This window comes from Syngnathus acus, chromosome 9 (genome assembly GCF_901709675.1).
Source record: "Syngnathus acus chromosome 9, fSynAcu1.2, whole genome shotgun sequence".
NCBI classification, from domain to species: Eukaryota; Metazoa; Chordata; class Actinopteri; order Syngnathiformes; family Syngnathidae; genus Syngnathus; species Syngnathus acus.
The window spans coordinates 6,120,444-6,143,707 of NC_051094.1; the positions used below are offsets into that span (position 1 = coordinate 6,120,444).

Below are 23,264 nucleotides of genomic sequence, written 5' to 3' on the forward strand. Positions count from 1 at the left end.
CTGTACACATACCTTTCACGAAAAAAAAGAAGAAGACACGGTATGTAGGCTCCCTCTAGTGGTATGCGAGAGTATCGTTGCCTAAATACAGTTCAGTTGTATTTTACTTTTTAGCACAAGATATTTGCATATCAATACAAATACAACATACAATAATAGGATACATATCCATTTTTAAGGAAAAGAAAAAGAAAAGAAAACTTATTTAGGTACATTTCTATGAGACATTTATTTTAATTTGTATTTAATGCATTAAACCGCTTCAAGTTTTAAATTCATGCAATTCAAGACTAAATTGCTATTGTATCATTACTTTTGTTCTGTTCATGATCTCCAAAAAAAGTCCAACATTTTCAAAACGTGCTTTGGCTAAAAAGAAAAAAGTTAATATGTCCCGAACACACCGCACATTTTGTTCTTTCATTTGCAATCTGTCGAGAAATGCCGCCATGCTGTTAAAACATCAATAACAAACCAAAGACCAGCAATTCCCAGGCATCTCGGACGGCCCAACAACTTCTCATTTCTCATATTACACCAAATCTGTTGAGCAATAACAAAAGAGCAAAGAAAGAAATAATAACTAGAAATTGCAATGCCCTCAGATATTACACACGTGAATGCTGAGAGCTGCAGAAAAAGTTCAATACATTTTAATTGGAAAAACGTTGTCCCAATCAAGCTCATTTTGTCTTTTGATTACGTTGAATCTGTTGAGCACACCATATGAGAAATTGCTTACATTTACAAAATCACTTCAGATGTGAAAACATGAGTGTGTATTCCACCTCAAGGAATGGACACACAATGACTGGTCTGTTGTGTGCAGCTTGTGACATATACTTTGAACACAATTGACCTGGTTCATGCTAGCTTGGCCACACATTCCTTCTTTCTCCTTTTATTCGTTCCTTTTCAAAGCATTTAACATTACGGCGAAGCCATGACACCAATTTGAGGTTCAGAGCGCTTAGGGATCTGAGATTTGCTCTGTCAATGACAAGAATCCAATGTACGTTTTAGGCTTCGGGTAACAGCTTGTACCTTAACCTGTACAAGTTAGGCGTCAAGAGCACAATCATGGCTTGCACCTCCATCCTCTGCATCGACGTAAAAATCCATATCAGTCCTTACAACTTGCTACAATAAAAACACACCTGCAAACTTTTGTGCGTGGTTTTTTTTTTGGTATCCTGATTGTGTGCATAATGCATGCCATTGTTGTCAGGAGTTGGACTTCAGCCACTCAGTGAAAGAGGATTTGTCCGAGATGCTCCAAAGCTCCGAGAGTAACTTCTTCTTCCTCCTAGAGAAACAAATGAAAACAAACAATACTCATTGTCAAAACACGTACACTGACAGCTGCAAGTTGTCAACTTCTGACCAACAGCTTGATCCCCCCCCTCCCCTCCCTCCATGTGTGTCTTGTGCACTCAATGTGCTCTCACTCTGACAAAAGTACAAACATTTCATATAGGAAGGATTAGACTGATGAGGTAGTACGGCTGAGCGCATGTGTGTGCGTGCGTGCGCACAATGGACATTTCATATGGTGAGGATTAGAACCTATGCAGTGATGAACTCCCCGCAGGCTGTCTGTTCCACAGCCTGCTGTTTCCCAACCTTTTATTGAGCCAAGGCATGACTTCAGATTTTTTATTTTTCTCCCCAGTTTACACTAATGCGGTGAAAGTTGAATCGAGGTACCACTGTCGATTCCGGTTTGGTGTCTGTGTTATAATGTCAAAAAACAAGATTGGCGATGAATCAACGACAAGCTCATTAAACGGGAGACTTTTTTTGTCATGGTGATTGAATATCTTTAGTCAATTCTTCACATATGATGTACACTGTCAGATCACATGACTTATCAAGATTTAGCACAATCGTTTCAATTGTCAGTTTTATTCAAGCTACAGCATAGTTAAGTAGTTTCACACAAGCTCTCCTATTGTAGACAAACTTTGGTAGGAAGACGCCATTTTCTAGCGTGTAAATAACGATGGTACAACTTTTAACTCACAGAGGCAGCGCTACTAGAAAGCCAATTTTCCATCACGTGGCTAAAAGGGTAGAATTTATGCAGATTTTGTGCAAAATGCAAGTCAAGGTTCCAAGAAATCACAATAGAATAGATTGACGTTTTTTTTCAAGCTCCACAAATCTCCGGTCTGGTATTCCAGGAATACCGCGTCCAATTTATGGTTGACAATTGTCGGCACGGCGATGAAATCAGGTTCATTTGGGCGTTAACCCACGTTTGAAGGCACCGAAGCTGCTTGGCATTAATTCAACCTCACGACGCGCAGACTCACATGTCAGGTTCTATTAAAGCCACTTTTTTTTTTTTTTTAAGCTTAAAGGGCTCGAATCTGCAATGTTTCCATACAGGTTCACAGCGGGGTGAACGTGTGGCTTAGACGACAGATAATTAATTTCCACGAATCTGTATGCTTTTTACGAAAAACATTCCATATGAAAGATTTTGCATATAAATCAATAATAGTGTTCTCATCAAATGCAAAACTCCACACACTCATGAAGCTCTGATTTTTCTTCCCCATTATGTCCAAAGTAGCACAGACCTTTTAGACTAACAAAGGCCTCGAGAAGTAAGGCGAAAAAAAAAAGAACATCGATCCACTTTCTACAGCACGGTTGAAGTGGATCTCTTTCCACCTTTTTTACCAAATCGCTCATTATTCATGAACGGACGTGAATGAAATGAGATCGAGATGCAGAAAAAGGGGAAGGGAAGGTGATTGGACTTTTTTGATCAACGTTCTTTGAGCAACAGTGTTTCTGATTGTGTGTTCACCTTCGGGAGTCGACGGCGTCCTCTAGCTCTCGGGCCTTGAGGGCCGCGGCTTGGAGTATTGACCCCGAGATATCAGCCAAGCGGGCGACATTGAGGCCGTAACTGCGGCCAGCCGCTCCTTCGCTTAACTGGTAGAGGAAAGTGATGAATTCAGGACAGAGGTCTTCATCTGCAAAAGACATCGTTCGGATCATCGTCAACAGCAATGCTGGAAATTCTAAAATGCCTAAAACGTGTCCGTGTGTATAGGGACTACGCATACCTCGTGTGTCGGTAGCTACATCGGGTTCATTGAGGATGAAGGACATGTGGTAGTTGGACACGTGTCGGGGGTACACCCGCTCTAGCTCACATAGTGGAGGGTAATGAGTGACAAAGAGGGTGAAAGACCTCACCTGCAATGGAGGAACAACATACGTAAAGCATAGCTTGTCCTCATTAACCTGCTTCATTTTTGGAGGAAATCAACTCAAAGGATAAATTAAAAAAACTGCATACACATGTTGAATTGTGGCTAACCCATGGCAAGATTGTTTTGACATGTTTCCATCTTATGCAAAGTCCGTTCGAAAAGTCTGCCTAAAAAAGTCAATCTACGAGAATAAATTCATTTGCCGTAATAACCCTGCCTATCTACTCAATAGCCGCTACCAACAAATTCGAATTTAAGATCTGACTGTTGTGCGTGACATGGAAATGTTCAAGCAAATGCTTGATTGTTTATGTTGGATTTCTTGTTTTTACAACAATCCCATGTGTAAATCCATCCAAAACACTTTCATAGCATATTTGTAGTAAGAAAAGGGCAAATTAAGTTGTTCAAAATATCCAGATGTAAGGTGAACTATGACATTTATTGATTTATTTATTTATCTATCCATCCATTTATTTATCAATCTATTTATTTATGTATGTATTTATTTACGTGGATGCGCGTTGATGATTATCAAGTCTTTACTCGAGTGCAAGAGAGATGTGTAGGAGGGGAAAAAAAGGGATTTAGAAAATGGAATACACACAACAAATGGTAGGTGTGGTAACAATTATGTAACGGTCTGTCATGCTGAAGAACAAAGACTGTGAATTCATATCAAAACATTCTTTGGGGATGAATGCACCAATTGTTATTCTTTTATTATTATTTTGTCACTCGTAATTATGACAGTATGGATGTTGTTGATTGATTGGACAGCATTACATTCATGATTTAAATTAAATTTGGATGAGAGCCCCCCCTTTTAATTCAGCCATCGTTAATAAGAATGAATTCTGAGGATGGAAACCAGTTGTACTGTGAAGAACCACAGACCCCGAACGACTCCGGGCCGAGCGGGCATGCTACCTCGCTCGGTGTGACAAAGGTCACGTCACTAGAAATACTGAACAAGATGAGCAGGGCGACGCCCACACTCTTCCAGGAAAGGCACACGGACGGACCTGCGCCCACGGTAACAGTGTACCGCACACACACACACATACACTTGAAATCACTCCTGTCCACCTACATTGAAAGGTACAAACAAACGAAGCGTGGTGGCGACTCGTTGGCATCTGAATAATGGTCTGATTGGACGCTAATGGCCGCTTGTTGGCGGACCACCCCGGGGTGCGCTGACAGCCTCCTCAGTGGGAGACGCTGATGAAATTAAGAGTTGGAACGATTAGTGAAGTCGATTAGTTGATAGAAAGTTCATGAGATCACATCATTCATTCTGACAGCTCCAGTCTAGTACGTCACTCTCGTAATTCTTCATATAGCTTCAAGTCTGATCCTGAGCAAAAGCCTGAAGGTGTCAACACAGAACCACTGGTAAACTTTTCTACCCAATTAAACACAGTGACACTTCCTTTCTGCTTTGCCAGTATCGGCATCGCACAACTAACAAGCGCCCGCTGAGGGCGGTTTGTGAGCTACAAAGTGGATAAGATTTGGTGTATGTGAGGATGTCGCTGACCCGCAACGCCGTTATCTTCTTTGGGTTCAACAATAAGGTGAGCAGCAGATGACATTTGGTTTTTTGTTTGGGGGGGTTGTTTTTGCAGTACCCCGCAGGAAGAGCCGTCAGTTTGAGGCTTCATCATAAACTGGTGGGTGGGAGTCAATCGAGGAATTATGCACAGCGAACTGACCCCACGTGACTTTATTAAAATATTAGCACGACAGGGCCGACAGACGGGATGTATCAGTAATTGTGTCTTTACATTGATACTGTCAGAGAGGTTCGAATTAAATGTGTCCATTTTTTTTCATTGTTATTAAATGCAGTTTGCAGCAGTCTACAGCTACACATCACCGTAATGCGGCATTAATCCAAAATAATGACGTTTGTCAACTACAAATACAATGTATGGGTGGCCAAAGTATGGCCTGGGGGGCCACAGAAGGCCCGCTCGGTCCAATAAGCATTTACATGATCAAAAGGTCTTTAACATTTGTTGTATTCGTTCATAATTTAAAACTTTTTCACTGAATGTAGTTCTCAACATTCATATTGAATTCCTTGAAGGTAATATCGGGTAACATCAGTTCACCGCTGAAGACAGCAAAGAGTGAGTTGATGCTGTGATTTGAATTTAGAAAAAAGCCGCGCCCGCTGTTTCATGTGAGGTGTGACCGGATCGGCCCATGAAAAACCAAGAGAGCAATGTGTGTAGCACCAAGCGTGGTGTGACGCTAATAGCGGGACCTGCTGCTCGTGTGAAAACACCAGCGAGTCTGATCGAGAGTCACGTCTGAGTCGGAGGCCGCTGTGAAGCGTTTTAGCACGGAGGAAACATCAACGTACGCCGGCTGTGACACACGACGACGCAAGACGCAGCAACTTGTAGCTTGCCGTGAGGTTTCTGCTTTTTCTCCTTTCAGCGTCAAGGCTGTCTCATCCATGAGCGGTGTTATGAAAGCCATCTACATTCTTAACTACCTTGCCAGTGAATGCTGGGGGCAGGGAAAGGTGCGTTTCTATAACAACCAAGTCAAAAAAGGAAAAGTCTGAATTTGACACGGGGAGGCATGTCTGGTGAGGAGGAAGAGGACATGACGGAGGAGGAGTGGGAGTGGGAGCAAGAGCGCATGAAAGACAGTGTGGGTCTTCTTGTACCAAGAAGGGATGTCACTGAAAAGCCAAACTCCTTTTTGCTTGTTTTTCCTTTTATAGCCAGGACTCTCAAATAAATCAATGTTGTTATACAACAGGTGGTTAAAGAGCCTGCATCAGCTCTATCCTGCTTTAGCCACGTATGGTTTGCGCAAAATTACATAAACCACAAGATTGGTCCAAAAAAAAATGAGAAAGTTTATCCTTCAAGGGTGTCGAGTGGGAACACAATTCATTTCAGAACGCAGGCCGACCTCTGGTTTATTCAAATTCTTCTTCAAGGTTTTAATGTAAATTTTGAAATATGGTGCTGCTTTGAGATGAGTTTCATTCATTCACTAAGCACATCCGTACGCACAAAACATTTGTATCTCAAATCGTCCTTCCCCATTGAAATAAACAGAAATGTCAATAATCTGTATAAGCCAAACATTTTAGTAACGATATTTTTTTAAGCAAGTAAAGCAAATCCATAATTTCATGGAACGTCAATTTTTAAAGGTGTTTTATGTTGAGTTAGTTTTTTCCCCAATGTCATAGAAAAAATATCTGAACGACCGCTACATCCCCAAAACTCGAAAGTATCTCAAGGCACGACTGCATTCCAATTTATCGAGATGCACCTGAATTCTCCTTCTTCTGTCAGCGTGTCCCAGAAGAGCGAGCCACAAAAGCCCAAGAAAAAACAACAACAATTATCCACCCATAGTTAGTTCCAACGCTTGCTGAACCGAGCGCTCGTGAACTACGCTGAACGACTGCACAGTGGCTTTGGGCTTTTGTCGAAGGTTTTTCAGACTTGTTCCAAGTCTGCTCACGACTATTGCATCAGGCACAAAAAAGTCATCCTCGACATGATTTGCTGCTGTTTTGTTCCCACAGAATCAAAGTCTTGTAATGAGACGAGACTCTTTTTATATCCTCAAAAGAACAATCGATCCCCAAGGAGTGCTTATTCGATGTTAAGCACGATTATTGACGCGTCGCTACTCATTCATTTGATGTACATATAGTACAATAATAAATAAATAAATTAAATAAATAAATACAAATAATAAATAATAATAAAAACACTGATAGAAATAAATAAAACACTGGAACTACGTGTTTGCACAAGTGTGCACACCCTCATATAAATGAACCGATTATATTCAAATGTCAACTGTTACTATTTAAAGTGCCACATAAAGTTCTCCTGCTTTGAGGTTGAGGCTTTGGTTTTTACACTGTGATTTAGAACTATTGATATTTCCCTCCACCTTGACGCAGCCTCAAAGCATGATGCTGCCACCACCATTCATGTATCAATGTGCTTATCAATTACGTAATGATTCAGAAGATGGGTTACCCAACTAATTTCTCCATGAGTCTTATTTGTTCACACCTTGTGGACACAAGTTTGTGGATGGAAGACCTTTCATAGGTTGAGTGTGGAAAAACAATCCCACCAAACACAATTTTTACAACACTGTGCAGCTTTTCCTTTTCAACTAATAGTTACATACAGTACGGGTATAAATCACTATAATAACAGCTGATATGAGCGCGCGCAGTGAAGATGTATTTTATGAGCACAAAGGTGAGCCGCATGACATTCATTCTGATTATGTGCCTTTTTTTTCTCTTTTTTTTAAAACCAATGAAAACGAGGCCCATTGCAGCGCGCCAACAAATTAGGCGCCAGTGGACCATTTTTGCCTCCTTTTCCACTGCAACAGGGTTAATAACATTATAGATCAAGCCTCATCATTATTTCTCTCCATTTTGAAGGGTTACCGCACTGACGAGGCATCCCTGTTGCCTCGTCTCTCTTTTCCCTTCAAAACAAACAATCACGAGCCGGCGGGGCACATAAGCCAGTGCGGTCAGAGGAGTACACAAATATGCATTAACTTAAAGGTTGAACTTGGCTTTCACATCGCAATCCTTGTTGTAAAAAGACAAAGCACTGTTTAAGCAGAAGAAACAGAAAGGAGGTCTCGTTGTCTGACTTGGCGCGTATGAAAACACGCACTTACATCTCTGATGAAGTACTCAAGGGTAGCGTAGGCGATGGCGATGCCGTCATGTGTGCTGGTGCCCCGGCCCAGTTCATCCAAGATGACCAGGGAACGCTCGGTCGCGTGGGAAATAATCTCAGAAGCTTCGGTTAACTCTTCCATGAAGGTACTGCGCCCTTTGTAGATGTTGTCCGAGGCTCCCATTCTGATCATCAGATACAAGGAAGAGGAAATCAAAGTCCGTCCGTCCATCCATCCATCCAGAACATCCATCCAGAACATCCATCCATCCAGAACATCCATCCATACAGAACATCCATCCATCCATCCATCCACATCCATCCATCCATCCATCCATCCATCCATCCATCCATCCATCCATCCAGAACATCCATCCAGAACATCCATCCATCCAGAACATTTAAACATTCATCCACAAGATGGCAGAAGGTTTTTTTCAAAGGATGCCCTCAAAGAACCAATGAGGAGTATAGTTTGAGTAATTCATGAGATATTCCTGAATTCCAAAGTATCACCTTCAAGTGTGTCTTTGCACCTGCCTTCATTGTCCTTGAACGTCATACCTTGCAATGAACTGTGCAACCATGTCACCATGGTTACGCCACACGTTATATAGAAGAGGGGCGTGGCAGGCATGCAGCTGCATTACATGAGCTCATTTACAACAGTGTGTCCGTGCATGCCTGAGACTCGACTGAAATGATGGCCCATCTATAGTTTGCGCGTGTGTGGTAGAAAGAACGGGTACAATGGTTGCGAGGCGTTCCCGCACACGCGTCTGTCTACAGGCGAGAGGGCGCGCGCTGACAGCATCCAGCTGGAGCTCCTCCTTCCCGCCAAAAACACAGATTGTGAAAACACACTCCGCTGATCCCCATATTGCTGAATAAACTTTACATTGTCGTGATTTCTTGTTTATATTTCAGTCGTAATTATGCAATTAATTATTGCAAATCATTTCTTAATTCAAACAATTAACAAACATTGACGTTCAAGCCACTATTTCAAAGCGCATTCACGGCTGCGAGTGATCAGCGTGTTACACGGCGTTACGAAGCTTCACACCAATTTTTTCAGCTCTTTCGACTCGACTCCGATGCGCGAGAGGCGTTTCCTGCGCCGTGGCTGATTTTAGAAGCGAACATGCTGTGAAAAGGACCGAGCGGACATGTGTGCCGCCTACAAAGAGGAACAGGCGGTCTGTAAACTATTCCAAAGCCAGGATGCAACACTGCGCAACAGATCGCCACGAGACAAACCGATGACGATGTCACATACACGCCATCGCCGCTGGTTGGCGACGGGACCTGTTCAAAAGCCGCTTTCTCTGTTTCCATGACAACTGTGGACAGATGCAGGGCTGCGCTTTGTAACCTTCGGAACTTAATGCAGACCAGACTGCACACAAAACAGCTGCAAGCATCCTACTGGATTCATGCAGAGCAACTTATTTCTGTACGGGAAAAATAAGAGTGCGCTGGGGAAAACAAAATTTTTCAAGCTGCTGTGCCGCTTTGAAAAGCTCATTGATAATCAATCACGGGGATCATCTCAGACGGGGTAGCCCATTAGACACCCACGTAGCATTTCATTACCCCCGCCAAAGTCTTCTCATTCCAATCCACTTCTATCGTCTCTTCCCACCACATCCGTCTCTCGTTCACTTATTAGAGCAGAAAACTCACCCAATGAAACGACAATATTACACCTAATAGATGCAGCAGAGGGATTTGGGTGGGTGTTTATTATCCATATAAACTTTCCTCTGTCCCAATTAGAAACTGATAGGTTGATAAAAGCTATTGGGAGGTGAAGACAGGACAGCGCTCTTCTCTCAGGGGACACTAATTAGCTCTTAGATGCATTTTTCTAGTAGACAGGAAAGATTAACCTTCAACCCAATGAAATCCCTTGGCTGAACAACCCCAGCCCACTCAAACACAGCCATGACTTCAACTGCACAATAACTGCTTTTAACGCCTTTAAAATGAAAACTTTAAGACAACTAATCCGTTCTCCATGGAGCCAAGCTGATTGTCCATCCATCCATCCATCGTGTCAATTACCAACAGCAGGTTTTTATTGCGTTCTGTCACTAAAAGGCATTTCGCCCTGATAACCTTAAAGTGTCCTCACTGGCCTAAGGAGCACACACAATAACCTCATTACTCAAAAATAAAGCCTAAAACAACCCAAAAGTGGATCTCTCAAGGATACGATCACACGCACTCGCCCGGGGTGTGCTGACCGGGTTTTCGCTCCCACTGGGTTAATTCATAAGAACATGCTTAAAGCCACAAAAAAAGACCGTTACATACATCTGCAAGCCATTATGTCTAATCACAGAGTGCAACGTGGCCACAAATACGGAGGGAAAACAGTTCAGTGAGGAGTGGAAAGTGTACCGAGAAAAAGCTCTCCAACCAACAAAGATGTATTGTATCGTCCGCCAGCTCCCGGCACAACACGGAGCCTAACCATGCTTCGTCTGCTTTGTGGCGAAGGACACAGCGAGATTACCGCGGATTAGTCTGTACCGTCACGCCTAAAAATACACTCCACACGATGGTACTTGGTGACGGATTATCTTTTGTTTTTTATTCTTTCTTTACTTTTTTTTTTCCCTCGAGGTTGCCAGACAGACTTGTCACATGCAATTACTCTAATAAGAAATAACAGACCTCCCGTGTTGTCATGGCAACTGTCCATCAATACAGAAGAAATACTGTCATTTGCGATGTCGCTGACATGAACGCTCATCGCTTACAAGGGCGATCAAGTGGAATCGAACCTAACGTTTTTATTACCGCCACAAATGTGTTTTTGTGTGTGTGCAGGACCACTCAAAAACATCTGGTCCAGAAATTTGGTCCAATAGGTGTGAATCAGGATATGCAATTTTATTCAACACTCTAATTAGAGGTCAGTCTATTTGTCCACAGGTGTTAAATATTTCCCACTAGACTAGCTCTTACCTCGTGTAAATGCCATCCAAAATGGCCAAATGGGCCTCAGAACTCGGTACGTAGGAGCCCATTTGGGCCATAATACAGATCAGGGCCACCTGGCGGATATAGGAGCTCTTCCCCCCCATGTTAGGGCCAGTGATGATCATTGCTCTTTTTCCGTCAGCCTGCAGTGAGATAGACGTGAAGGCTTGGGAGGGATTTACAGTAAAAAGATATTTGGATGATGAGGAGGTGGGTGGACTTGAAGCTTTGACTTGTTACAACAGAAACCCACTCAAAGTGTGCTTGTGCTGTTAATGCACACAAGCGTGTGTGTGTGTGCGTGTAGTACCTGAAGTTGTACATGATTGGGAACATACTGGCTGTGGTCTCCCATGAGTAGGTCTATGGCAGGGTGTCTGCCATTTTTGATCATAATCTGACGCTTACTGTCGGACACTTCTGGCCTGCAACAGGAGAAAAGAAAAAGCTGCAGACAAAGAAATGACATGTTTGGTCTTCAGGAAACAAAGGAACAGAAGAATGAATCGTATGGAAAATCAAGCTAAGAGAGAGGAAGTAGATGATGATGAGCAGGGGCCCCAGGATGGAGCCCTGGGACACACCTGGAATAACTGGGGAAGCATTTGATTTAAATTAAGCCATAAAGTGTGGAGTGAGTTTGAACCATTTTTTTATAGAGGTAATTTTATATACTGATGGAATGATACCAGTGGAGAGATAATAATGGTTGATATGAGGGTTAATACTACGACTTCAAATCTATATTTTTTTGTATTCTCTCCAAAATGCCATTTTTTTTTGGAGTAATATTTTTTTTTTTCTACAGTGCAAATATGTTTGCAATACATTACATTTGAATCTTGGCTTTTTTTTTTCCCAATGTGGTCTTAAGAGTGAATTGGGAGTGCAGCAACGACCAATTTTTCATTTGATGACACTCATTAATTGGGTAGTTTTTGGATATACTGTCCTGGTCGTCGGTGTGCTTATGCGTGCGTGTGAGAAATGTTGGCATTCTGGTTGAGCACACTGCTGAGTCCAATGCACACACCCACGCACCGCCTGCCCGAGATTATAGGACACGACACAGAAAACTTGGATCCTCATCCTGTCCACTAATACATATTCAAACAATTCAAACACACACTCATATACATACGAGCAAGACAGAATAAAATGACATGAGGACAGCCATCACCTGCAATGGTCCCCATGTTTGGCTACCTCAGCCAATGAGAAGAGACAGTCCATGGTTGCTAGGTGACGAATAGCCCTTTTCATGGTGTGATAGTGCTCCCCAAACTGACTGCAAGAGAGCAAGGAGAGATTTGCAAGCGTAAATTACCAGAAATGCATAATTGTATTCTCAGCAGATGACACCGCTGGTGCATTTGCACAGAATATGAATGTGACAGGCGACACTTTTGACACTCCAAGCTGTGTTTATCATGAGCAGTCTATGAGCCGGTGTGTGTGTGTGTGTGTGTCGTACTCCATAAAAGCAGTCCACTCCCTCTGGCAGTCCAGCAGCAGCTGCTCACGGAGCTGTAGCAGCTTCTTGAGACGCTCCACCACAAAGGGAGAGTGATACCTGCCGACTGCTTTGGTGCTGCGCAGCAAAGGAAAATGACGTTAAATGAAGTTTGTTTTGGCATTTCTTGAAAAGAAGTGATTTGGGAGACATGTACGAGTATTCCGCATGATAGTGATGTATTGCTGAATAGTTACGGTTTTGTTCGTAAACAAAGCCAGAATTGCAATGCACGTTACATTCTTGCAAATTTGGACTCTTGTAAGAATGAAAAGTCTTTAAAAGAGCGAGTAAAGGCAGTTGAGACGTCTTCATTTTGCAATAAGTAAATAAAAAAACAGCTGAAAAAGATCAATTAAAATATCAAAGTATTTATCTATCTTTGTTTCCCTTGAAACATGACTAAAAAAAAAAATTGGAGACGTTTAGGGCTGCAGCTACCGAATATTTTGAAATCTGGAACTCCAAATTTTGTCAGCGTTGTAATGTGCAGTCATTTCCACCTGTTAAACCGCTTTTTAAAAAGTAGCTGCTAATTGCTAGCCACTAGATGCTAACATATGATACAAAGTCCACGTAATTAGAGGGGATTATTTATTTTTTTTTGAACTTAAAACATTTAAACATGATTTCAGGATGACATTTGCAACACTTTGTGACAGCAATATAAACTAGCTCCAACTACAGTCAGCAAGAAGAGTCGAGTCAAGTAGCCACACACTGTCAGAAACTTCCAAATAAAAGCACGCAAAAGCATTTTACTCTATTTGGTGATGAGATTTATTTTGGGGTTGGCTTTCCAACCGCATTGGAGGTGCATTTCCATCATGCATAGCATGAATAATTGTTAATTATTACACCCACCTTCTTTCTTCTAGCTTGGCATAAAAAAAAAATACTGCATTTTATATTCTGAGAAGGTCGTTTTCCCGCTCTTCATTAGAAAACAAAGCAGTTCACTTTTTCTATGCCTGCGTTGCAGCTCACCTGCTGACTTTATTCCAGTCACGAGGAACAATGGACGACTGCGAGTTCTTCACCTCGATCAGAAACTGTCAGAGGAGGAAACAGACGAAGGCACGTCATTGTTTTTGACTTGCCTTGCCGCTCAGGCAGCTTCAGTAGGCGCACCTCCTGTCCTGCCACAGTGGTATAGTCGAGGCTGGGGGCTTTCAAGACAATTCGAACATGTTTGCGATGGTCCTGAATCTCTTGTAGTACTTCCTGGATTTGCTCTCTTCTTTCCCGCAGCACCGGGAAGCCGGACAGATCACAGAAGATCTCCGTCTTATTCCCGCACCTGCGCCATGTTACAAAGACAAATTCACGCGATCCTCTCCTCAATTTCTTCTGTCACCTTAAAAGACTAACCTGGCCGCCTTCTCGTTAAGCACACTGAGGAAGCCGTGGGCCGGGGCCAGCAGCTCCGGGATGTCCACAAGGAGTCCTCGAATGAGCGCAGAGCGGATCTGCGCTCTGATAGCCGGCAGCAGGGCTTGCAGTTCCAGCGCCAGTCGACAAAGGCCGCTGCTGATGATGTAGAACTCCTGCGTGGATGCCTAAAGCACATTTATGAAATCATAAATGTTGAATGTCATTTGACACACTTTCATTTCTTCACAATGACTTTTCACCGACTGTTATGCTGAACGACAACAAGATTAGCACACTAAATCGGATCTACGCTCGGTTTAAGAGACAAAACGTCAACACATAAATCATGAGGTGGTTTTGAAGCCAAGGAGCAAGAAAGCAAAGTGTGTCTTTGTAGTCCAAGTGAATGTCCCTAATCTGGCACCAATGCTACGTTAAAAAGAGATTGTGCTTCTAATGTCGATTTTTTTTTTTAACAACAGACACACAACGCTGTCATAAGACAAAAAAAGCTCAATCGACATATGACCAAGCCAGTAAAATAATATTGCAACAACACGAAATGTAATCATTACATTGCAATTTGTGCTGTAGCTCTAAAGACCAAACCTGTGATCAGTTTAGATCCAAAGTATTGATTTATCAATGCACAGCACGGGCATGCCTCTTGGGAAGCGAGGCTATTGCACTTTATGATTCCCATTAGTGGAATTGCAGTGGACTTGTGCGTCATAAAGGGTTAATGAGAGTCAAAGTGGGACAAAGCTTTCTGGTATTAATCACACAGTGGCGCTTTATAGGTTCCCTCATATCAGCAACCCCCTGGATTGGTTCTTCTTGGAACATGTAAAGCATTGGTAGACCCTCATGAGCAGAGCCAGGGGTACAAGCCATTACACAATTTATCTACAGAGGGCCCACATTACAATTAGGGTAGATGTTTGTGAGTCCATATGTGAGTGTGTGTTTGTTGAGTGACATTTATGTTGTTTTTGTCTATATGAAGAGTTCAACACGCAAATGATGGTGGAGACCCTCTAACATTTGAAAAAATGAGTCGGGCGGGACATGAAATGGTGTGAGACTTTCTGTTTCTCTTCAGGTATTTCAATGTCAACGGTGTGAACATTTCCAAATGTGCAGAAATAAAAGGAGGACGAAAAAAATGGTCACTTCTATATTATTGGTTACCTTTTGGTTGAATATGCTGCACATTCCTCTTTCCAGATCAGGCAAATGATTCAAGAGGGATCGTGTGGTGTTTAATGTGAGCGAATCAGACTCGAGGATCTCTTGCACTGCATCCTGACGCTCCCAAATGGACCTTGAGGTCCAAACAAAATACGTATAAGGGACATATTAGTAACAGTCCTTCCGTTGATGCAATGTGTCACATTCAGATCCGTCAACGATTTCTTACAATTCCAACAGTGGCATGTTACAAGAAAAACGGAAATTCAAAGTCATTGAAGCAACATCACACACAAATAATCATGACATTACATGTGTTGGTGGCTTTCATGCATTGTTATGGAATTAAAGAATGTCATCTGGGATTTATTGATGTTGAAATTATTCCGTGGCACTGTGTGCATAGAATAAGAGTACTGTTTATCCCATCGTTAATCCCTCCACACACGCGCACACACAAACATATGAATGAATGAATTGGAAAAATGACAACCCAGTATTTGTGAGAGGTTGTTTGAGGCAAAGAGTTTTATTTCTACCTGCATATTTATTTAGTGTATCTACTATTGCCAATGGGTAACAATCTAGTGTTGGAATAAATGTAAATCTATTTTTGAGCCAAAACGGAGACGTGGTTATTTGCGACTCGGGCTTGAATTAATTTCTTTTCAATTCTATTCTTCTTTTGAAAAGTAAAAAAAAACAAAAACAGTGGCACAGTGGTCTTCACATCCACGTTTGGGATTGCTTTTTTTTTTTTTTCTACCCCTCCTGTCACGACTGTTGTTTCAAAACATGACTTTAAAGCGGCTAAAATGGCTTTTCGGTTCGAGTCAGGTTATAGTACCAGCTGTTGCTTTGGCAGGTGCGAGAAGCCGTGTGCTTACCGTGATTCTGTGAGCGGACGAATCACCCACTTCCTCATTAGCCTCCTCCCAAATGGAGTGCGCGTGTGGTCCAGCACCCACAGAAGACTGCCCCTCACACCACCATCTGTCTGTTTTGGAGCACACAAGACAACTGTAATGTGACACACAATGAATACCGTAATTTTCGGACTATAAGTCGCGGGTTTTTTTCATAGTTTGGGTGGGGGGGCGACTTATACTCAGGAGCGATTTATATACATATATATGGGGTTTTTTCACTTTTTTGGGCATTTTATGGCTGGTGCGACTTATACTCCGGTGCGACTTATAGTCCGAAAATTACGGTAGTAATCGTAGAGAAAGGATTGGAACTAGGATCAAAATTGTCTACGTGATGTCTGACATTCTGCGTGCCCCACAGGTGTCGTGCTGAACCTTTGAGCCGTCGCCCACGCAAGCCGAACTTGTCACCGAGCAATTTGCCGGGAACTGAGAAGCGGTTTAAGTCAGTCGCTAAATCATTAGCATCCACAGCGCAATGAGGAGAGGAAGCAAATTTTGTTGGACTACTAAAAAAAAAAAAAAAGAATGAATAAATGCCTATATTCCAAACCTAAAACGAGGTCAAGTTCCACGAAATTGTTCATATACAGTCATGTACACCAAAATAAAAACATCTTTATCTTTAATGTACTTTAACTACTATACAAACAAAGGAAAGAAAAAGAAATCACCTGATTGGTAAGGATTTCCAGGTTCCTGATGGTGGCGGCACTGAGGATCATTCCCTGGGACTCACCACTTAAATGTTGGAAGGAGCTGCATGGAAGTACAAAACGTCATCCCACTATATAACAAAAGCACAATGTTGCCCGCTTTCTAAGGATGGCTTCATGCAGAGAGTCCTTAGCTGAAGACCAATGGACAGCAAAAAAGGAAGAAAGCTAGTCGGAGTTTCGACATACGAGTGGGTCTGCTGTATACCTTTGACTTCTAAGCACTCTCTCCAAGTTGAACTCTTGAAGGTACTGGATTAGAGGACCCAGACAGCAGATCACCGGACTCTCCAATGATGCCACACGAGATAGAGCGTGACAGCCTGGACAACACAAACGCATTTAAAAAAAATAATAATAATAAAGTTCAATTTTAAACTTTTATTTTTGCATTTTTTGCATTTTTATAAGTCATTCCAAAAATGCACTATGCGCATTGGGGATGTGTTGATATTTGTGAATGATTTAATCCCACTTGAAATATGAAGCATAAAGTGGAAATTTGCAGTGATAAGGATTATTCTGAATAGGTTCTTTGGTGACACAGGTCTTCTACTATAGTGGATTTCTCCAGCAAATGGGGAAACATCGAGGAGTGATCTTCTCGTCTCAGTCCAAAACATTTCTACTTCCTCCTGCCTCACGACGTCGTCCTTGATGGAATTTCTGCTGGCTTTTAAGGTTTTGCTTTCTAAATAAAACAATCAAAAGATGTGATAATGATGAAACACATACACACACCTTCAACTTGGTTGTGGCAATAAAATTCAGTGACTGTGTTCATTGCGGAGGCAAACTCAAAGTGGGCGCTGTCTCTCTTCTCAACTCGCACCTTGTCGTCAGCCTGAGCACTGCAAGGAATAAAAAGTGTCATTTTCCCACCAAATAAAAGGAAAAAACAAAAACACTGTTCGGGCCGTCTTCTCTTACACTCGCACACATAAGCGGCATATCCGCTGCTCCGACACTCATTCATTCATGCTGCTTTCAAGGACTTGCCAACTGTGTCCGATCTGCTGTTGCCAAGGCAACCGAGGCAAACATGTGGCCATGAATGTGGTTTTTGTTTTCTAATACACGCAAGCACACACAGACACATACACACAAGCTATGGTTCATCAAGTTCGCTGCTGGTCACACTGAGAGCAACTTCTTGTTCCAGTAAGCGCCATAAATCGTTTAGGTCGTCGTTTCAAATCAAATGATGAAATGGTTTAAACGTTTTTTTTTATTATTAATTATTATTATTGATCTATTTGTTATTTATTAATATCAAGCTATATTGTCTATCTGTGTGTGTCTATCTGAGTTGGAGGTTCATAGAAAATAAACTTGCCTTTTTTCCCCCACCCTCATATGAAAGGTCGGCTTGGAAAGGCTCCAATGTTTTCTGTATATTTCATATCATATTATTTAACCCATTCAAAAACTACAACGGGGTGACTACGCCGCAAATACAATATCGTCTTAACGATCCATGAAAATCTAGAATGGCTTAATGATGGCTTAATGGCAACTCAAAATTAAAAGAGAACAGTTGTTTGGAAAAGCCTGACCCAGTGAGATTCTTCACTTGCTCAAATTCCCCTCACAAACCTGACTCGTGTCGAGTGAAGCCGCTCATCTTGCACCCAGCTACCAACCAATCACCTGAGGGCTCATTACCTGACTCTCTGCGGACACGCACGCCTGGTTGCCAGGGGGCCCGCTGCCACCACACAGCCCCCGGGGGAGGTCAAAGTGCTTGCTTGGTTGGGAAAGTCGATGAACGGGGAACCCAGGTTGAGCTGATTTTTAATCAATCGATATACTAACGGAGATTTAATTTCCAACGGTTACTCGACTCGATTGAAAGATCCAATTCCTTCACAATTTTGAATGACCACCCCAAAGGCATAAAAGCAAAACACAAATGAGCGTGAAGAATGACACATGCACCAGGTAGGAGAGGACAGAAGCAGAAAGCGGCTGGCGGCCTTCTACTTATCCAATCAACTTCATCTAATCAAATTCACTTGACTCCCTTTCATTCTGTCCTTTCATTTTCATTTGTGCGTAATGCAATGAGAGAAAGCCCCGAGAGGGAGTCAGGGCTTATCTTTTAGCTTTAGCACAACGCTAAAGGCAGCACATGTATGCGCATTTTAATATGAATCTTTCACATGATAGAATGGGATGAATGTATTTGGGTTAGTAGTTTACCCATATCCAAAAAACTTGCATGATGGGTTAACTCAAGACTCTTAAAATGTCTGAAACTGGTTATTTCGTCTATATGAGCGCTGTCACTGACTAGCCACCATCGCAAAATCAGCTGGAATAGACTCCAACTCAACTGCGACCCTTAGGAAGACAAGAATTTGCAGAACATAGTAAGCCTCATGAAAAATAAATTGGTGTGTCGTTAAAAATAAAAAAGCCCACTACGCCCCCTGGTGGATACCTGGCATTGGTAATGCTCTGCAATAGTTTCTGGGTCTGCGCTGAGAGGTCAGAGGGCACCAGGATTTCCACAGGGTTTAGCATCAAGATACGGCTCTCCAATTCGGAGCGAGACTGACTGTCAGGGAAACAATCGAGCTGGACCTCTCCTGTGCCGGGCTGAACTGCCTGCACCCACAAATGACACGCTATTCCATTATCAAACACATAAATAAGACATAGCATTATCTAAAGAGCCAAAGAACAACCAAGCAAGACAAAGTAATGCCTGCAGAGATGAGATTAGAAAGGGTTCCAGTCAACGTACCACCAGGCCCACAGTGAGCTGCTTCTTCAACTTGTCCCAGCTCTCACTGACACACAGCAGGATGCTGTCAGGAGGCTCCGACAAGACATCGTGGCTCCCGCCCTCGTTCACGTCGTCTGGACTGCACACCGGGTAGATGTCTCAGTGGACTGTTGAGGACAATAATGCTAGAGAAATGCAGTGGTGCAAACACACTTTCTGTGCTTAATGGCCACAGTTGTATTTGAAATAACAAAAGCCAGGTCGTTTTTACGACCAACACACATCAAATATGTCAATGTTTTATTCCAATGCTACTGTAATTGTATGATGGAATCGCTGTTATACTTAATTACCCATTCATTTAAATGGAAAACTAAACGGTACAAATTTTATTTGACCAATTTGATTAGTTCCAATAAATCAGTTCACCCATTATTAAATGCGAAAAAGGAATGAAAAAAAATATTGTAAGAGATTTCAAGAAAGAAGGCTAAGTTCATCACAATACCAAAAACTCCTTGTCTAAATAATCATCATTAACACGAACAATAATAAAACCTCAGCGACTCATTGATCTTGCACTACCAAATATTTCGGGTTTGAAAAAGGATACCCTCCCCCACCAACGTGGACTTGGTGTACAGAGCCGTGAGTCGCCGTGTAAACAGAGTGTTCTTATTGGCCCCTGACGCTTTGATGGCTGACGTCTCAGTCTGCTTGACGACACCCACCTGAGCAGTAAAAGACAACAAAACCATCTTTTAAAATGAAATGCATTGGGGATTTTTTTTTTCCCAAAAGAACACTAAACAAACCCTCTTTACAAAGGGTCATTTAACACAAGATGTCTTTCAGAAGCCCTTCGTACTAAAAAAAACCCCAACCTGATCATTATGTCGTATTCTCATTTCTTTACAAGGCAAATTTGGGATTTTTGTTGCTATAATCATCAAAATATATATTTTTCTTTTTCCCCCCCAAAAAACCCCAACAGACTGAATTTATACCTTGTGACCGTGGGACACAAGCCGCCTGATGTGAACAAACAATCGGTGTGTGGGGATGCTGCACGTCATAAAATGATGGTCCAGGTGACAGAAGATATTCAGTACCTTTGCTGCAATCTGACAACACACACACACATTAAATTTCCTTTATGAGCTTTGTTAGGATAAATCCAAGAGTGACTCCTCACCTCAGCATCATCTCCAAAGAACCTATACTTGTACCCACACTCCACAGCCAACAAGGCGTCCTTGTGCTGCTCTTTCAGCTGGATGACCTGCTGCTCCAGAGGAGTATACACGCTCTTCGAGCGTCGGCACAGGGGACTATTGCTTGTTGGGATCGGCATTCTTCCAGTATTCTGTCCTTCTTTGCCAGCTGCCTTGGCAAACTGAGAGAAGCGGAACATCTGCAAGATGCAGTGAAAAATGGACACAGTCACTGAACACGCAAATACATAATGTTTCTATCATGAACATACTCTCTTCTGAGGTCTGCTGTTGGGTACCTGCTTTGCAACCTGCTCATCTCCAGCGTCTTCTGTGAGCTGGTCGTTGTGGTTGTCAATGATGTTGTGTTGACTTTTGGCATCAGCAGAAAATCCACAACTCTCACTGCAGGTATTCTTGAAACCAGTCATAATATCACGACTCTCGCCACTGGGTGCCACGGTCGTGCAGGTGAACCCTCTCAGCTTCTCCAAGGTCGAAGGGCATAACCCCGCCGGATCTCGGCTGAATGGCAACTTTTGTTCTGAACAGACGATAATCATAGCATTGTTGAAATTAGTGTGGTCACGAAAACAAAATCCTGAACTGGATAACATAATTATACTGATGATGGCAAAAATATAACACATTAGTAAAAGCAGATGGCTATACTTTGTATTTTTAATATTTCAAAATATTAGGCAACAGAGGCTATTCAATTCTTAGATATACAGTATGAGACATCACATTAAAGTATAATGTAATTTATTATTATATATTTGGGGGGGGAAAAATCATTTCAATAAGCCGGTAGGCTTCATTTTTTTATATTTTACGGCCAATGAACCATGAACTAATATGTTATCTACTTCAATTATAAACACTGACTTGCATCCTTTTAAGATCTCACAACTGCAACTCTACCAAACAAAGGTGGCGGAAACATGAATGGATAAATGGCCTCAACGACAGAGGCGCTCTAATCACCTCTCTGAGCGGATTCAGTGCCCAGGCCTCCGTCGTCCTCCTGCAGGGAAAGCCTGGCTTGTTTGGAAAGTAGCTCAGCATCATGGTGGAGGGACTGGGAGGCACGCTTCTGTGCGGCAGACAAACCAAATACAGTGATCCCTCGCTACTTCGCGTTTCGTTGATCGCGGCTTCACTACATCGCGGATTTTTTTTCCAAATTAACAAAACATTTCAAAGTCAAAATAAAACTTCTAAATTGAGGAAAACAACCTTTAGGAAAATGTAGTATTGCTCGAAATATTCGTTTACATTCCTTTAGAAGTCCGTTTTCGTGTGTTAGCACGATCGTGAATTGTACTTCGCGGATTTCACTTATCGCGGGTGGGTTTTGGAACCAATTATCCGCGATAAACGAGGGATTACTGTACGTGAGTGACCATGATGGTTAGGGTCTGTAGCGATGTGCACACAAATGCATTTGATAAACATCATCTCCGGTTACATGATGCAGTTTAATGCACTGACTAAATAAAGATTCATTCTAGCGATGGTATTAAGAGCCGGATGAAGTAAATCCCAAGTGAAGGACCACGTACCAAATGTACGTTCCGTCACTGTGTTGGTGACCTCACCTTGCTTTTCTGGAGATTACAATCCCTTTGCGTTTTTGCAGCGCCGCCGGTTCCGCTGCTCAGACTCCCGAAATACTTGCTAATGGACGCCTGAGAGGCACACGACTTTTTCAGAGCTTTGGGCATCCTAACTACCACTTGTTACTTTGACTTAGTCCATGAGTTTTTATTGTGTTGACAAGTTGTGCTGACAGAATGTTGCAGGAATGCTCCGGAATCTTTATTTTTTTAAACAGCGTCGCGCGCGATGAGCTCACAGTCGCGCTGATGACGAAAATCTCATAACATTTTCGTTTCCTGTTAAGGGTTTTCAATATTACGTCACACTTGACTGATTGTTTTTAAATAATAAATTCAAATTTGAATGAGGGTTTTTTTCTTTACGTCCCTGAAGATGATCTGAAATACTTTTTAGTAGTAGATATATACACAGTAACATTGCCTTAATTTTGAAAAGATGTACGGGATGTTTGTTTGAGATCACCACGAAGGCACGAGAAAGACTCATAAATGGCCAACATATTGAGCATGTCGACTGGCTTTTGATAATTTTTCTTATGCTGGTTAAAATTGGACTACATTACGTTAACGTTTGATATAATTATTCTGGGCAAAGAATGAATTTCTAGGTCGGAAATAACTTATGACACAAAAACTGTTTATTTTTTCAGAGAGAAGACACCTAGGTGCACAAAATCCACATATTTTAGTCAGCAAGAGAGGCTTGAGTTTTTTTTTTTTTTTATTGCTGCCCAATTCTGATATATCGCAAATCACATGTCGTGTACAAGTCCAATAGGTCACGTGGTTATGTGAAAACTGTTACATCCTTGATTGATTGATTGAGAGTTGTTACAAAAGACAGTGACAATGGCATGGCGTGTCATCGTAAACACACCTCATAAAGTACACTGCTTATACATATGAGCTTTGATGCATTGTGATCACCTGTAGTGGAACAGATGAACTCTTAAGACTCCTATCTTCTTGATTTCCTTTCTAGAAAAATAGCATTAGAACGAAAATAAAGCTTTGGTTGAGACATCTGATCACGATATTCTTCAAGGGTAA

The 23,264-nt window shown here is 42.1% G+C and overlaps 1 protein-coding gene across 2 annotated transcripts; it reads right to left on the bottom strand.

Annotated features, from left to right (window-relative positions):
• Positions 1–210: 210 nt before the first annotated feature.
• Positions 211–22,448, bottom strand: msh3 (mutS homolog 3 (E. coli)). 2 transcript variants are annotated; one of them, XM_037258541.1, is made up of 24 exons: positions 22,194–22,448; positions 21,580–21,685; positions 20,892–21,136; positions 20,574–20,792; positions 20,386–20,502; positions 19,992–20,109; positions 19,397–19,536; positions 19,091–19,257; positions 17,389–17,498; positions 16,856–16,970; positions 16,606–16,690; positions 15,890–15,999; positions 15,003–15,135; positions 13,809–13,996; positions 13,569–13,737; positions 13,425–13,489; positions 12,399–12,515; positions 12,105–12,212; positions 11,235–11,349; positions 10,910–11,067; positions 7,932–8,118; positions 3,081–3,213; positions 2,819–2,987; positions 211–1,306 (listed from the first exon to the last, which is right to left on the bottom strand). In XM_037258541.1, the coding sequence occupies exons 1-24, from the start codon at positions 22,317–22,319 to the stop codon at positions 1,225–1,227; spliced, it is 3,282 nt and encodes a 1,093-aa protein (XP_037114436.1). In that variant the 5' UTR covers positions 22,320–22,448; the 3' UTR covers positions 211–1,224. The 2 variants fall into 2 exon arrangements, with proteins under 2 accessions (XP_037114436.1, XP_037114435.1); XM_037258540.1 differs by having other exon boundaries at positions 21,580–21,688.
• Between the last annotated feature and the right edge of the window lie 816 nt (positions 22,449–23,264).

Excerpts from the sequence above, each read along its gene's own strand:
- msh3 (XM_037258540.1), bottom strand. The coding sequence starts at position 22,319 with ATGCCCAAAGCTCTGAAAAAGTCGTGTGCCTCTCAGGCGTCCATTAGC. Across the intron at positions 16,691-16,855 it reads AGAGTGCTTAGAAGTCAAAG|CTCCTTCCAACATTTAAGTG; the intron begins GTATACAGCAGA and ends ACTTCCATGCAG. Across the intron at positions 8,119-10,909 it reads TTGGATGGCATTTACACGAG|AATGGGAGCCTCGGACAACA; the intron begins GTAAGAGCTAGT and ends TCTGATGATCAG.